General features: G+C 39.8%; 1 protein-coding gene across 4 annotated transcripts in view; it reads left to right on the top strand.

Moving 5' to 3' along the window:
- Window positions 1-16,004, top strand: part of RAB31 (RAB31, member RAS oncogene family) — a 121,803-nt gene that overhangs the window by 61,782 nt on the left and 44,017 nt on the right. For all 4 annotated transcript variants that reach the window (XM_019712606.2, XM_074340376.1, XM_074340375.1 and 1 more), the window contains 2 exons: window positions 10,960-11,031; window positions 12,156-12,262. In XM_019712606.2, the coding sequence (XP_019568165.1) occupies window positions 10,960-11,031; window positions 12,156-12,262 (179 nt within the window). The remainder of the gene's footprint in view (window positions 1-10,959; window positions 11,032-12,155; window positions 12,263-16,004) is intronic.

Raw genomic sequence — 16,004 nt, forward strand, 5'->3', positions numbered from 1 at the left:
CCTGTACTTAGAGGGCCAGGATGTAGGCAAGCAAAGCTGGGCCTGAATGGGTTCATGAAAAAGAAAAGAGAACCAAAGATGCCAGATATCCAAGGTCAAGGTCAACCTTTACAAACATCAAAAGAAACTTTTGTTCTCTTTCCTTCTTTCTTCAGGGTTCTGAAGTCTATGGTCAAGAAAGTGATTCACTATTCCTATGCCATTATTAAAGCCAGAGGAACTTAACCTTTGGGGGTCCTTGAAGAATGGGGCGTCTTACAAGCTCAGAATGAGCTGCTCTTTGTTTTCTCCTCTACTTGCCCTGCAGCCACTGGAAATACAGGCACAGTTCTAAACACCACCAGCAAATAGCACACACTCAGAATCCAGCTCCTAACCCACTGTTGGAGGTGAATGCTTTACCCCATGGCATCTTCCTCACAAACCCACTGGAGAATGGTTTTCGTAGGAACATCCCTTTGATGAGAGAGGGTAGAATAAATACACGATTTTGCTTCCCCTTCTTCCCCAAGAGAACAGTGCTTTTAACTAGTGCAAATTGAAATCCTGATAAGAGAAATAAATATTCACCCCTCCATTCCCCCCTCTTCTCCTCATGGCAAAGAGACAGATCCGAAGCTTGCAGATAGGATGTGTGCTATTAAAAATGAGATAAACAGCTATCCATAGGGCTATGCCATGTCATCTCAATTTAGAAGACGTCTCAGGAATCACCTTCAGTTAAAAGTGGTATAGCTGAAGAGGTGCAATGATGTTTAAAAATTGGCGACAGAAACTACAGAAGGAAAGCATGACAGTGGTATTCGAGGAGGGGCATTTGCTAACAGCTGTGTGGGCAGAGCTGGAGCCACCATTGCTGGCACCTGTTCCCAGAGTTGTGCTGTTTCGGGGTGCTGGTGTCGTTTAGGAAATTAGGAGTCAATTCTAAGGTGCAGAATTGCCCTCAGGTGTCAGAATGCCACTGACAGAAGAGAAACAGAAGATATGTCCACATATTAATATAAATTTAGTAAGTCCTTCAGGAAACACTTGAAACATTTCTGTGCTCAGCTAGTGAGATGGGAAAGCTGGGAATGAAGGAAAAGGAATGGGAAGTGGGAGACAGGAACAGCGAGGAGGAAATTCTCAACTGTGAGTTGATCTTAAAAAGCAAGAATGAGCTTCTCATGCCTGAAAGTAGACCCGGCCCTTTGCTGCATCTGCATTTTCTGTGTCACAACAGACCCCACTATTTTCCTTTGTTCCCCAGTGGGCATTCCCCATCCTCCACGTACCTTCCTCAGGGACAGGCATGTTCTGGGAGGGAAGGTGACTCCGTTAGAAGATTCTTCACAAGTTGGCCACGACATTTCACTGGTGTGTATTTTAGTTTGGGTTGCCCTGAGTAGCTTCTAATTGTGAGGCACTGCTTGTGTCTGCCTCTTGGATTGAGGCCAGTTTCCATTCTGCTGACTCTCAGAGGACATGTGGCAAAGATTATAGCAGCTGAGCTGGAGATAGGTGTTGGGAGAGTGAGGTGGGTGGCACTGGGGTTGAAGTTATTAAAAATCTAACAAGCTCTTTACCTGGTTGTGTTTTCCCTTCTCCCTTCCTCTACCGATTCTTCTTTTATGCAGCTAATTCCCTAAATCTGTTTAAAATATAGGTAAAGAGGTCTATGAAGCCTATGAGTCTCATTCCTGACAAGGAAATTAGGTACATGGACTTCATGTAATTATCAAAATAGCGTGCTCCTGAGGTGCTAAAGGACATGTGTAAACAGGACCAGCTGGAGTGTCCTCAGAGCATAGATCTCTCAGTTTGGAGACACTTATATGCAGAGCAGCTCCTCTGAAGGTGGCCTGACTCAACCCTTCACTCCAAGAAAAGCATTCACCTTCCAAGGCCAGAGGTCTTTTTCCCTTTTTCTATTTGTTTCCTATGGCTATTGTAACAGATGACCACACATTTAATAGATTCATCCTCTCACAGTTCTGAAGGTCAGAAGTGCAAAATGGGTCTTCCCAGGCCAATACCAAAGTACAAGCAGGGCTGTGTTCCTTTCTGAAGGCTCTGGCAAGAATTTGTTTCCTTGCCGTTTTCAGAGACCTCATGCCTTCCTTGGTTAGTGGCCTCTTCCTCCATCTTCAAAGCCAGTCTTTCTGACTCTCTTGCCTCCCTCTTGTACTTGTAAGGACTTGGGTTGACATTGGGGCCACCTGAACAATCCAGGTTAGTCTCCCCATCTCAAGATCAGTTGGTTAGCAGCCTTAACTCTGTCTGCAACGTTAATTCCCCCTTTGCCATGTACCATAATGTATTCACAGGTTCTAGGGATTAGGACGTAAACATCTTTGGGGGCTATTCTACCCACCAACTTTTGTCTTCACATTGCTTAGACCAGTACCTGTCATGTACCAAGTGTTCAGTAGATACTTGTTGAATGAATGAATAAATTTAGCATAAACCTGTATCCTCATTATATCAATTTAAGCAATGTTTCACTTCAGAGAAGCACCCGAGGAATGGACAAAGCATGGAATTTGGAGTCAGAAGACCTGTGTTCAAGGTCTAGTTCTACTATTTAAGAGCTATGTGTCTGTGGGCAATTTACTTAACCATTCTGAGCCTATTTTCTCATCCGGAAAATAGGACCAACCGTATTGTCCACCTGCCTTCACGGGGTTATTGATTCATCACATGTGTTCAGTCATTAAATATTTGTTGACTCCCTGCTTTGGCCCAGATAGTGGGGTCAGGGAAGGGTTCTCAGAGGAGGTAGCAATTGAGAAAAGGTGTGAGTGAAGTGAGGGAGTGAGCCTTGTGGATATCTAATGGAGGAGGGTCGGGGCTGGAAGAAAGTATGTGGGAAGGCCTTAAGGCTCCATTGGTTGCATGTTCAGGGAACAGCGAGGCCAGAGGTTGGAGACAAGCAGGAGAGGGGCCTAGTGTTCGAGTGACTAGAGCTTTACACACCATAGTACAGACTTTGGATTTTATGCTTTGTAAGTTATAAGGATTTTGAACAGAGAAGTGACCCAATTTAACTTATATTTAAAGGAAAAGAATCACTCTGCATTACAGTTAACACAGTATAATGTTAAATATTTCCTTCAGAAGACTCCAGCGGGGGAGGGGGGATGTGGGAAGTGAGGAGAGGGTAGGAACATGCCAGGAGCTGCGTGTTCGGGATGAGGCTAGCTGATAAGAACATGGAAGTGCATTATACTATGTTCTCTTGTTATCTATCTGTTTGAAAATTTCTGCAATAACACGTTAAAAATAAATTTGATGTTATATGTAAATAGATATCGTTAAGTCAGCAGTTAAAAACAGGATCCCTCTGGCGCTGTGTGGCCAGCGTGGAGGCCACTGCAGTATCTAAATGCTCTGATGGAAACTTCCAGACAAGCAGTTAAGAAAATATGGCCTGGGCTTGGGAAGGACAGGAGGGGTGGATTGAGTTAGCCTGAAGGCTGGGTCTGCAGGCTATGTGATGGCGCTGTTGGCACTTGAGAACAGCACAGTATGCTAGGCACCTGGCATACTGTGGGTGAATGAAATCACTCACTTACAAGTGCGTTTTGTGGATCCCTTCCTAGCAAGGTGCTGTCACAGGCATGGGAGGCCCCCTGTGGCTGCCCAGCAAGGGTGGGCTTTCTTGTGGGCATAGTGGTGGCAGAGTGGAGGGGATAGGCACCTCTGCCAGGGAGTGCTGGGTCAGGCTCTGCTGTGGGGCGGCACTTGGGCCAAATCTGTACTGCTCCAGGCGTGATCCCGGGTGATGTGTGCCTGCTGCCCTGTTCTGTAGGGAGACTTATCTTAAAGATGGACGTTTACTGGGAACAACAGGGCAAAGGACAGGAGAGACTACACCGACCTGAGCAGAGCAGAGAGAGGGAGAGACATGATTGACCTTCATGGCATTCCCTGCAAATGCACAAAATGATGGCTTTGTGTGATGAGAAACACCGATAACTTAGGGACACGGTGTGTCATATGTCATAGTTCTGGACTTGTAGGAAATTCCATTTGCTTGCCAACAGGGGAAGTAGAGCTGAGGTTCCCTACAGTTGGGATTTATGGGTGGGAAAAAAATGTATTTCTATAGCATTTCAAAACCTTGACTCTGTCTTATACATTATTTTAGAGATCAGAATATGCCAGTTCATTACCTTGTCTTTAAAAAAAACACTAGCTCACGCCCTCGCCCCCAACACCTTTTTTTATGGAAAAATGTTTGGATTTGTGTTGGATCATTTTCTCTTAAAGAAGGTTTACTCAACATCTTGTCCCTTAGGAGTCAAACGCATGTCAGGTCACCTCTAAACCCCGCTGCCTCCTGGTTTTTTTGCTTCACCCCTTTGATTCTTGAATGCTGAGGAAGCTCTTTGACATTAATTGGCACGTTCAAAGAAAAAAGTAAAAAGAAAGAAAAGAAAAAAAGACCCCCTCTCATTGCAAAAGTAAGGGATCCAAAAGTAAAAGTTTAAAAAAAATATTCAGAGATATTAAAACAAGTGGTGATCTGCCTATTTCAGAAATAACCATTGTTAATAGTTTGGTATACTGTAGTCTCCCAGCCCTTTTCCCGTTCAGCTTTACATAATGTTGGGTTTTAGGACATCTGAGTAAGCATATGAAACAGGCTGTCTGCTTTTCTGCGGAGAGAGAGGGTTTGTATAAAAGTCAGAAACATTCTTCTGAATGGCACAGAGAGAACATTCAGCAATGGTTTTTCCATTCAGCTTTTGCCAGCTGAGAATGTTGGGAATGTCAGGAATTTTCCTTTACCACTTTCCTCTTTGTTTAAATCCTAATGGACTGCTGGATATGTTTTGGCTTCTGTCCTTAACTGTCCATGGCCCCAGCATTCTGTAGAAGGGTGAGAATTTCTGATTGTGCTTTGGCACCCGAGACAGACCAGCACTGGCTCCCAGGCTGCATCGAATTGACTCTCCAGGGACAGAGCGTCCTCTGAAAATCGTAATACAGAGCCAATCATTGCAAGCTCCCAGACCTGATGTCAGAGCCTCTGGCTTGGATAATTCTCATCTGCAGGCCAGCTGCAGACTGTCCTTGTTTGGAAATTTTGTGTATTTTCCATCACTGCTCATTCTTGACATGCTGAATATTGCTGCTATGGAATTTATGATGTCACAGACCTGCATTTAAGGAATTTTGCCTGAAGCATGCTGGGTGGTCTGAAGGATTAGGAGATTTCTTGGAACAATACTTTCCATTGTCTGCTGAGTACACACACACACACACACACACACACACACACACACACACGAGGGGAAGAAAGGAGGTTTGTGCTGCAGGTAAGGCACTCCAAAGAATCAAGAGCAGGGCAAGGGGCAAGGGAAGGAGGTTCTAGTCAGAGCCTGTCTCACCTTGGCCATGAGTGTCGTCACAGAGCTGGAAGAACTTTAACTATCATCACCGATCCCATTCCCACCACAGTGTCCATTTTACAAAATATGAAACCGGTATAGAGCCAGGCACAGGTATCTAGACTCCACCTTGAGTCTAGATCTCTTCATACTGTGCCGGTATGATGGACAGGTTCTAGGCCCCTGGATGTTAATATGTGCTACTTGAAAAAGTGGTAAAAATAAATAAATAAATCCTGAGTTCAAACCAAAATAAATAGATGTCTTTACTATAAACATTTTCAGAGCCTTTAAGGTACTAATAATACTTTTTAAACCTTCAGGGGAGCGTCAGTCATTATGTGTTGTGTTTTTCAAACTTACTGGGTCAAGAAAGCTTTTTTCCAAAAAACACCTTAAGGGCACAGGGTTCTGCAGAAAACCTTTGGGAATACCAGACTAAGCCATCTTGCCTCATGTGCCATTTCATATTTTTCAGAAACTTGGGTTTAATTGCTGCCCAATAGTCCCTTACGTGGCTAAGCCAAATTGATGTTTCTAGTCCCCTATGGTTAGATATTCAGGTTGGTTCCAATTTTTCAGAATTACTGATCATTCTAGAATGAATTCTGGTTGCTTTGCGATCATCTCTGATTATTCCCTTCAGAAGTGGAATTGTTGAATCTAAGCATATGAACGATTTCAAGACTCTCAAAATACATTGTCCAGTTGCTTTCCAGAAAGCTTACGTCCACTTATCCTTCTACCAGTTGCTGGAAGTGGGGGCAGGGTTATTAGCATCCATCTGTCAAAGCTGAGGAGTCTAAGAAGTTCAAAGGCCATTCCCTTTCCTCCTGTCCTGTAGACAGCCAGCAATGAAAAAACAAGCATTCACACATACTAAGGACATAAACAGCCATTTCTTTTGAAGGGACAAATTGGCTTTTCACAATTCCCTGTGCTTCTTCTAAAAAAAGTGAATGTTTTCTGAGAGTTATCTGAATAGTTTAATTTGGTATTACAAATATTCTGTTGGTTAGGGAAGAAAGGGTTTTGAATTTGCATCTATTGGGCTAATTTTCAAATCGCCTTTCAAGGTGAGATTTTAAAAACTTGTAACACCCTCCCATGATTGTGAATTTTGTTTCTAGAAGACTCTTTATGTGTTTATCAGTCTTCTGACCCCATGGAAATTGAATTATGTCATGTTTCAGTATTGATGCCTGTTATGATGCTTTTGTTTTATATTTGTGTGGTGAAAAGTATGCACATTGTAGGCTAGAAGTGATTTATCCTTTTGTCCTCCACAAATATTACCACTTGGTCGATGTGTTACTGGGTTACTGAAATGTGAACTTTTAACTCATTAAAACTCCCAAGTCCCTGGCAATAAAGTCGTTTAAGTGGCTTCACCAACAGATTTATTTTTAAAATGATTCCATTTGGAGGAAGGAAAGAGCAAATAATACATTATATACAAAGATCTATTCAATAATTCATGAGACCTGCACACCAGTGACCATTTTAGATTCAGTTCATAGTGTTACAGCTGAAAGTGAACTCTGTCTTAGAAGACGTCCACAATTTGTTCCTCTTTGTGCTTGAATCCACAAGTACCTTGATTTTTGAGATATAAATTTTGTACCTTCTCTCCTACTTGGTATGTTTAAATGGACCATTCTTATATGGAGGCTATTTTGAAAAAACTGGACATTTTATAATTGGGCCAAAAGGATAGTTTATATGTTTTTCCTACCTTTAGCAAAGCAGGAATGTCTCAAAAATGCATTGCGTTTTTTCTCCATTTGGGCAGGATTTTGATTTTGTTTTCTACATGTGGAGTGAATTGCCAAAGGATGGATTAAAGTAGATTTATCGATACCTATATTTTATCAAACACAGTGTCAGGCAGTCAGTGACTATGGAAAGACATACATGGTAACTAGCTTGCCATTCTCCAGTGAGGCAAGTGGCCCAGGCTCTTTAGCTGGGAACTCTTGGGTTCATTCTGAGCTCCATCAAGTCTGATCCCTTTTCTGAAAACCACAGAGGCACTGGGGCAATGTCTCTTCAAGGTGGAGAACTGCAGGAGAGTGTGGAGATGGGAAAGAGTTGCCTGCTTCCTTCCACTCTTGTGAGAGCCGCACTAGTATTCTTCAGTGCAATACTAGGGAAAGCTCTGGAACTGATGTGCTTCAGATTTCCAAATGGATCATTTTAGGCTGGAAAGTGCTTATTCCATGATAAGTATTGTGTGGGAAATAAAAATGAATGAGTAATAGTTTTGTTGTTTGCCGGAAAAGCTTCGGGCTCCATCCTTCCTCCCTCCCTCCTTTCCTTCCTTCCTTCCCTCTTCCCTCCCCTACTCCTCAGTAAAAATGAATGCTTTTGTAAAACTTAAAACCATTTTATTTAAAAACTGTACTGGCATAGAATTAACCCCTGGTTATTCGCTGAAGGTGAAAGAATTCACAAGAAAAGTAGGAATTCAGAAAAGTAGGAAAGCAAAGAAAGTTTTATTGAAGGTTGGGCAGAGATAGAATGCCCATGGTAATGTCTAAAGAAGACAACTGCAGCAGGTAGTAAGGAGAGAAACACCTGAGAGGCGGGGGAGGAGGGGATGTCAGGGGCAGAGTCTTAGAGTGGACAGCTGTACCTAACTTCAGGTTAGCTTTTTCTTATATACGAAAGAAGAACTAAATTTTCTTACAGCAAGAAATGTAATGACATATATAACTAACACATGTCATTTGATTGACATGTGTTAGTTATATAACTAGTTTCTTTGTGTGCATGCTCTTACCCAGAGTCACACAGAAAAACCCATGGGTGGCGGGCACCGGATGGCTCAGTTGGTTAGAGCACGAGCTCTCAACAACAAGGTTGTTGGTTCAATTCCCGCATGGGATGGTGGGTTGTACCCCCTGCAACTAAATGTTGAAAACGGCAACTGGACTTAGAGCTGAGCTGCAACCTCCACAATTAGATTGAAGGACACGTCTTAGAGATGATGGGTCCTGGAGAAACACTGTTCCCCAATATCCCCCAAAAACAAAACAAAACAAAACAGAACAAAAAACCCGCGGGGGGGGGGTAGGTGTGGGCAAGCCTTAATGTTCATTTTATTCTAATTGTATTGTAATGAGGCTGGAGTTCACGCTGGGGGCAGGCTCCAGCGATCTGCACAGGCGACAAAACTTGATGTTTCTGGTTGGGTCTTACCTCCTTTTTCTAAGGATGTTTCAATAGGAAGATTTGTCTCTAGGGGCTGAGTTTGGGTGGTTCTTCGGGAGGGGGATGCAGGCCTGGGCAGTGCCCGTTCAGACTCACTTTCGTTAACTCTTTTTTGCTTCATCAAAAACCATTGTAAAAATTTATACTAGTCAGACTCTTATAAAGAAAATGTACAAACCGCTAGAAATCCCACCATTGACATTTTGAGAAACATTGTGTTATACTTACACACACGGACATACACCCACACACATTTTACCTGAAGTTATATCATGGTACATGCGCTGCTTTGAGACAGTATGTCAAGGGTACCTTTTCTATAAGTAAAAATCCTCATTGTCATTTTAATTGTTGCGGAATATTCCATCATATACATATACCATTAATGAATTCTCTATGATTAACCTTTAGGTTAATTTTAAATATTTGATCCCATTTACAACATAGGGATAAGTGTCTGTGTGTATGCGATGATCACTCCAGTGTCTGTTCCTATAAGTGCACATTGCAACTTTTGATATGTGTTACTGACAGTGTCTTTGAAAGAAGGTCTCTCTTTTTTAAAATAAAAAATAAATATTTAAGGTGTACAACATAATGATTGATGTACATGTACATAGTGAAATGATTACTAAATTAATATAATTAACGTCTTCACATAATTTACCTTTAAAAAAATGATAAGAATACCTGAAATCTACTTTCTTGGCAAATTTCCACATTTAATACAGTATTATTGATCATAGTCATCATGCTATACATTAGATCTCTAGAATTTATTCATCTCACATAACTGCAGATTTGCCCCTTTTGACCAACATCTTCCATCCCACCCATCTCCCCAAGCTCCTGGTAACCACTGATGCACTTTCTGGTTCCATGTATTTGACTTTCTCATTCCATGTATAAGTGAGATCGTGCATTTTTTTTCTTTCTGTGCCTGGGTTATTTCGCTTAGCATAATGTCCTTCAAGTTCTTACATGTTGTTGCAAATGGCAGGATCTCCTTCTTTTATAAGGCTGGATAATAGTCCATTGTGTATATCTCTACCACATTTTCTTTATCCATTCATTTGTTGATGAATGCTTAGGTTCTTTCTGTTTCTTGTCCATTGTGAATAATACTACAGTGAACATAGAAGTATAGACATCTTTTTGAGTTACTAATTTCCTTTGGGTATATACCTTAAAGGTGAATTGCTAGATCATATGATAGTTCTATTTTTAGGTTTTTGAGTACTATCCATATTATTTTCCATAGTTGCTATGCCAGTTTAAATTCTCACCAACAGTGTACTAGGATTCCCTTTTTTCCACATCCTCACCAATACTTGTTACTTTTTTTTTATAACATCCATCCTAACAGGTGTGAGGTGATATCTCATTGTGATTTTGATTTGCATTTTTCTCCTGATTAGTGATATTGAGCATCTTTTTATAAGATGGTCTTAGAATACATTCCTGTGTAGCTTATGAGAGTGCCTCCCTTTCCAAATCCACAATGACTAGATATGATAAATCTTTCAAATATTTAATAAATTGGTAAATGCCTCATCATTGCTTTTATTTTCATTTCTTTTATTATAATTGAACATGTTTTAAAATACTCATTGACAATTTAGATCTCTTTGTTATCTATCTATCTATCTATCTATCTATCTATCTATCTATTCTTTGTCCATTTTTCTTTTGAGCTGAGTTATCTTTTTATTATTGACTTTCAAAACCCCTCTACAATATATTCTTCAAATATATTCAAAGATACATTTTTCAAATATACATAAAAAAACCTGTGTATCCTCAGAATAATTATCCTGCGTAGGGATAAATGATTCTAGTGACCGAAGAGACTTGCTTTGTTCACATTTTGGAATGAAGCTCATCTCTGTTACCATTTGTCATGCGCGTGAGGGTTGCAGCCATCCAGACCTGAGGGCAGTTGCCGAGGTGCCCTTGCTGCAGTGTTCCTCATTAATGGCTCAGCAAGGGTCTTGTGATCTGTGCCAGTCTCGTCTTTTCCTCCCCTTGGCAAACATCTTTTTCTTACTGCTGTGTAATTCTAATGAGATTGCCCTAGGTTAACCATATTAAATAAATGATGAACAGCAGAGAAAAGAAATTTCATAGGATATTAGCATTTAAAATAAAATTTATTTTTGGCCTTTGCCCAAGAGTGAATTTCACGGTCCATAAACAACAAGCGTGTGTGCAGTTGAGGAGGAAAATTTATAATCTAATATGAACCCTGGGAAAATTCTAGGGGGAATTCAGGGATCTTGTAGGGATGATGTAGGATAAAGTTTTATATTTAATTTGGGATTGCATAAAATGTGTTCACTTTGGCCTAAAACTAATCATTGTTTCTAAACAGTTTCATTCACTGGCTCCTATGTACTATCGTGGATCCGCTGCAGCTGTCATAGTGTATGATATTACCAAACAGGTAAGAATGACCCCGCTAGAATTTAGATGATTTATGGTGATTCTCGGTCTTATAAAGACCAAAGCAGAGACTTCACTGCTTGAGTCTTGACGGTAGCCTGGAATGAGATTTCATGTGGTGGTTGGGGATAATGAACACTATATGTTGATTTTATTTCACCTATATGTAATGAAGCATCTCAGGCTTATCTGCTAAATTTAATAAACAACAATGAACATTCACTTTTAAAACTGACTGTCTGTAGAGTTAAGGTCATGCCTACTAATACTATTCACCAGAATGTCAGCTCTTTAGGAAAAGGAAAATTATTTTTATGTTTTGTATGTTTTATAATTATAGAATATTTTCTATTAGTGTTTCAATCACACTGCTTAAAATGCCAAGGAAATGTTCATGTATGTACAGTGTATCTGTGTACATATAATATAAATACATTTGTAGTGTTCATGTTGAGGCTCTTGGATATCCATTAGCAAATGACTACGGTCATTTGCTGACATTTTTCCCATTGGAGTGCTGACCCAGTGCACAGGACCACTCATTTAATGACCTATCACAGTTACATCCTTGAGTTCCTGACCACTTTTACCTAAATGTGGTATCTACCTTGGCTTGTTTCCTGAAGGACAGTTGTGAGTGAAGAGCTGAAAGGACAACAGGACTCTAAAGTGTGTGTGTGTGTGTGTGTGTGTGTGTGTGTAGTTTTTTCCTTTTTCTTTCCTGAAGTATGAGCATTGTCTTAGTCCTATGACGAGATCCTTTTTCATGTTAAGTCAAGGCTATACTTTTAAATTAATTTTATTTACAGGAGAAAATTACAAATAGGATTTTCTTCATTTTATCAAGTTTCAGTTTTAGAAAAGGGAATCTTTTACAGGCTACTGAAGTATAATTTAGCTAATATTAAAATTTATGCCAAGATAGATGTAGTATGTTGATCTACGTAGAGTCTCCTGAAAATATTTTTCTCCATTAAATTGTGCTAGGTTTGTTTTCTACTTGGGTGAAATATAGAGAGTTACGTATGAAATACATAAGGTTTATGTGCATAGGGTCATGTTATAAAACGTATAACTGTTATGTTGATGGGTCTTTTCAATGATTGATTTACACTTTGGGTTTAGGACTCATTCCATACTTTGAAGAAATGGGTGAAAGAGCTGAAAGAACATGGTCCAGAAAACATTGTAATGGCTATTGCTGGGAACAAATGTGATCTCTCAGATATAAGGTAAGATGCATTTAACAATTTTTGTGTGTATTAATATCTTCCATACCTGAATGTCTACATGCAAAAAGCTGTAATGTCTGTGTTCTCAGTGTAATAATTTAATTTGTGTCATTCACTTGTGGTGGTCAAAGTGGTGTATTCATTCAACCAGAATAGAATTAAGGGAAAATAGTATGGAAATGCAAATTTGATGGACCACACAGTAATGAATATTAAAATCAAATCTCCTATACATGGCACAGTTACATCCCTGACTCTAGATGTCTTTGGGCTACATGGTTTTATTATTTTTGTTACCTTTTCTCGGATTATTGTCATTATTACTACTATCACCATTATAGTAACACTTTCATATGGTAAGGAGAGTTAGATTCTTAACATTTTCCATAGCATCCCTATTTGTTTTAGTTCTAGACTTTAATTTAAGGATGTAGTCAAGACTATATAATCTCACTATTTTGTTCTAAGATCTGAATATGATGCATCAGATATGAACACTATGGCTTGTGCCGGAGACACTGGATTGTTGAATTCCTGTGCCTGGACAGATGTTTGTAGGGACCCAGCCCACGTGGACTAGAGATGTGATCTACCCTGATAGAGACTAGAGATCTGTCTAACCTGATAAGCTAGCTATTTTTACTGAATAAAAATGTTGTAAATAAGAACATAGTGAAGTTGTGTTATCTCCATCCCCCGGGTTAATTTAATTCTCAGCAATTCTAGTAGTTTATTTTCATAAAGACAATGACATCGAGTTTCAGGTTTTGCTAATCTGAATATGATTAAACCAAAGTTAAATAACGATGAAAACAGATCTTTAAAAAGCTCTTAATGTGGCCCTTGACAAATGACTCTGTTTGGGATTTCAAAAGCTCTATATCACATTGCATCAGGTTGGTTTATAATAACAGCCATCAACACCACTTAATCATTTGTTCTTCTGGGAGCTAGACAAATCTTTAAACTCTCCAGACTTAATTCAGATCCCTACCTTCTTTACTGTAATCCTACAACAGCTTGCTTGTCTAGTATTCCCAGCAGAATTGCTTTAACTTTTGTCATTGGAAGGGATGGGGGTGGGTAGAGAGGGCCTTTGCTGACAGGAGGTGCTATCATCTGACACCACTGAACTGTGGTAAAAGGCGTGACTTTAAGTGAACTAAGCCTTGTGTATTGTGGGAGAACCAGTGGACTAGAATTTAAGGAGAAAACAATTTAAACTTGAATGGAATTATTAGGACTCTTGGTTACATGGAACTGAAAACCAGTTGAAATTAATTTCAGGAAAAAGAGGAATTTATTGGAAGGTACTGGTATCCACAGAGTAAAAAACAGAGCTGCCTTTAGCTCTGGTATATGATATGTTCCATCTTTAGTCTCTGGAAAGATATTGGTCTGGCATTCTCTCTGTTTCCAGTCTAAATTGTCATGGAAGGGTTTCCCACATTATGACACGGCATTGTGGCTAAGGGCGGGGACTTGGGCAGTAGAAAATGATTTTTCCCACCTTAACCATGAGAATGGGAGGGTGGCTGGTTTGGAAGAGGGGCAGTTCCTAGAAAAGTGCAGTCTGGACAGACAAAATATGTCTGTGACATGCTGGCTTGGCTAGTGGCACCTAAAGACATGATTTCTCAGGGTGGAATTATCCTTTTATGCACTGGTATAGCATTCTCCTCAGCAGGCATTCTCCTTTTTGCCAGCCAATTCCTATATATACAATTTGCAAAATGCCTCCCTAGCAGAATCCATCCATCTCACTTCCAACCGTAAATTTAGCCTCTCCATCCCCAATGGGAGACAATCCAAGCCGACATCTAGCTACTACGTCCAGTGGTGACACTGTTCCATGAGTCCAGGTTGTCTGGGTAATAGCCTTTTTCCACTAGTTTGGGCTCAGTGAGATCTGAATGTGGCTTCTCAAGATCCTGCGGTTGTGGTTTAAAGTGTGGAATATGTATCTTTTGTTATACTCAGAGTTATTTTAAATGCTACCTGTTACTGAATCATGCAGAAAGAAGTGACTCCCTTTGCAATTCTCCTTCAAGCCTCTGTTTAAGTCAATGAGAAAAATTATTTTGATGCTAGTAAATTTTTAAACATTTGTTAATATATAATTTAAATTTTTAATATATTTTATTGAGATAATTTACAAACCATAAAATCCATCTGTTTTAAAAATACTGTTCAATGAATTTTAGTATATTTATAGAGTTGTACAGTCCTTATTACATCTCATTTTAGAATGTTTCTATCACCCTACAAGGAAACACCATGCCCATTACAGTCATTCCCAATTTTGTATCATTTCCTCTTGTGCTTGATTTAATCTCTTCTTGGTTTGTACAGCAACATTTTACTAGGCTTGTGGCCTCAGAGCAATAGGTTATACCATATAGCCTAGGTGTGTAGTAGGCTATACCATCCAGGTTTGTGTAAGTGCACTCTGTGATGTTCACACAGCAATGAAATTGCCTAACGATGCATTTCTCAGAATATATCCTCGTCATTAAGCAGCACACGACTGTAGCTATCTGCCGAAAGCCCTCAATATTAGGCCTGCCATTCCTCTCTCTCTCTCTCACTCTCTAAGGGAGAATAGCAAGTATAAAAATAAGTGTTAAAAACTTGTTAGCCTCAGCTCACATGGAACATTCTCCAGGATAGACCATATACTAAGCCATACAATAAACCTCAATAAATTTAAAATAATTAAAATCATACAAGTATGTTTTCAGATTACATTGGAATTAAATTAGAAACCATCAGCAAACACGTGAGGACGGGGAAAAACTGGATCACTCACACATTGGTGGTGTGAATATAAAATGGTGTAGCCACTCTGGAAAATTTTGTGGCAATTCCTTTTAAAACTAAATATGCAATTATCATATGGTCCAACAATTGTACTGTTAGGCATTTATCCCACAGAAATGAAAACTTAAACATTTACACAAAACCCGCACATGAATATTCATAGAAGCTTTATTTGTAATAGCCCCAAACTGTAATCAGGCCAGAGTGCTTCAAAAGGTGAATGGCTAAACAAACTGTGGTGCATCCATACTATGGAATATTACTCAATAATAAAAAGAAACAAACTACTGATAACATGCAACTTGCAACTTGGGCAAACCTCCAGGGGAATTATACTGAGTGAATAAAGCCAATTCTACAGGTTTCATAATGTATGATTTCATTTATATAACATTTTGAAATGAAAACATTTTAGAAATAGAGGACAGATTAGTGGATGCCAGAGGTTATGGTTAGGGATGATGTGGGCAGGGGAGGGGGAGGAAAGTAGGTATGGATATAAACGGGGAGCACGAGGGGTCTTTGTTATGTTGGAAATGTTCAGTATCTTCTCTGCAGTAGTGGACATGCAAACCTACACAGGTGATAAATGGTATAGAACACACACACACACACACACACACACACACACACACACACACACACGAGTACCAGTAAAACTGGGGCAATCTAAGTAAGATAGAGTGAATTAATGTCAATATCCTGTTTGTGATGTTATACTATAGTTTTGTCGCGTCCTGCACGACAAGAGCTGTGGGAAGCGAGAAGGGCAGTGCAGGGTTAAGAAAGACAGCAGCCAAGAATAGAGTGCAAGCGGGGCCAAGGGACTCTATCCTCAAGGACTGACCCCCAAATTGAGCCAACACATAGCTTTTATTGGTTAACAGATGAGGAAGAAAAGCTTGTTAATCTCAAGATCTGT

This window comes from Rhinolophus sinicus, linkage group LG09 (genome assembly GCF_036562045.2).
Source record: "Rhinolophus sinicus isolate RSC01 linkage group LG09, ASM3656204v1, whole genome shotgun sequence".
In the NCBI taxonomy this organism is placed as follows: Eukaryota; Metazoa; Chordata; class Mammalia; order Chiroptera; family Rhinolophidae; genus Rhinolophus; species Rhinolophus sinicus.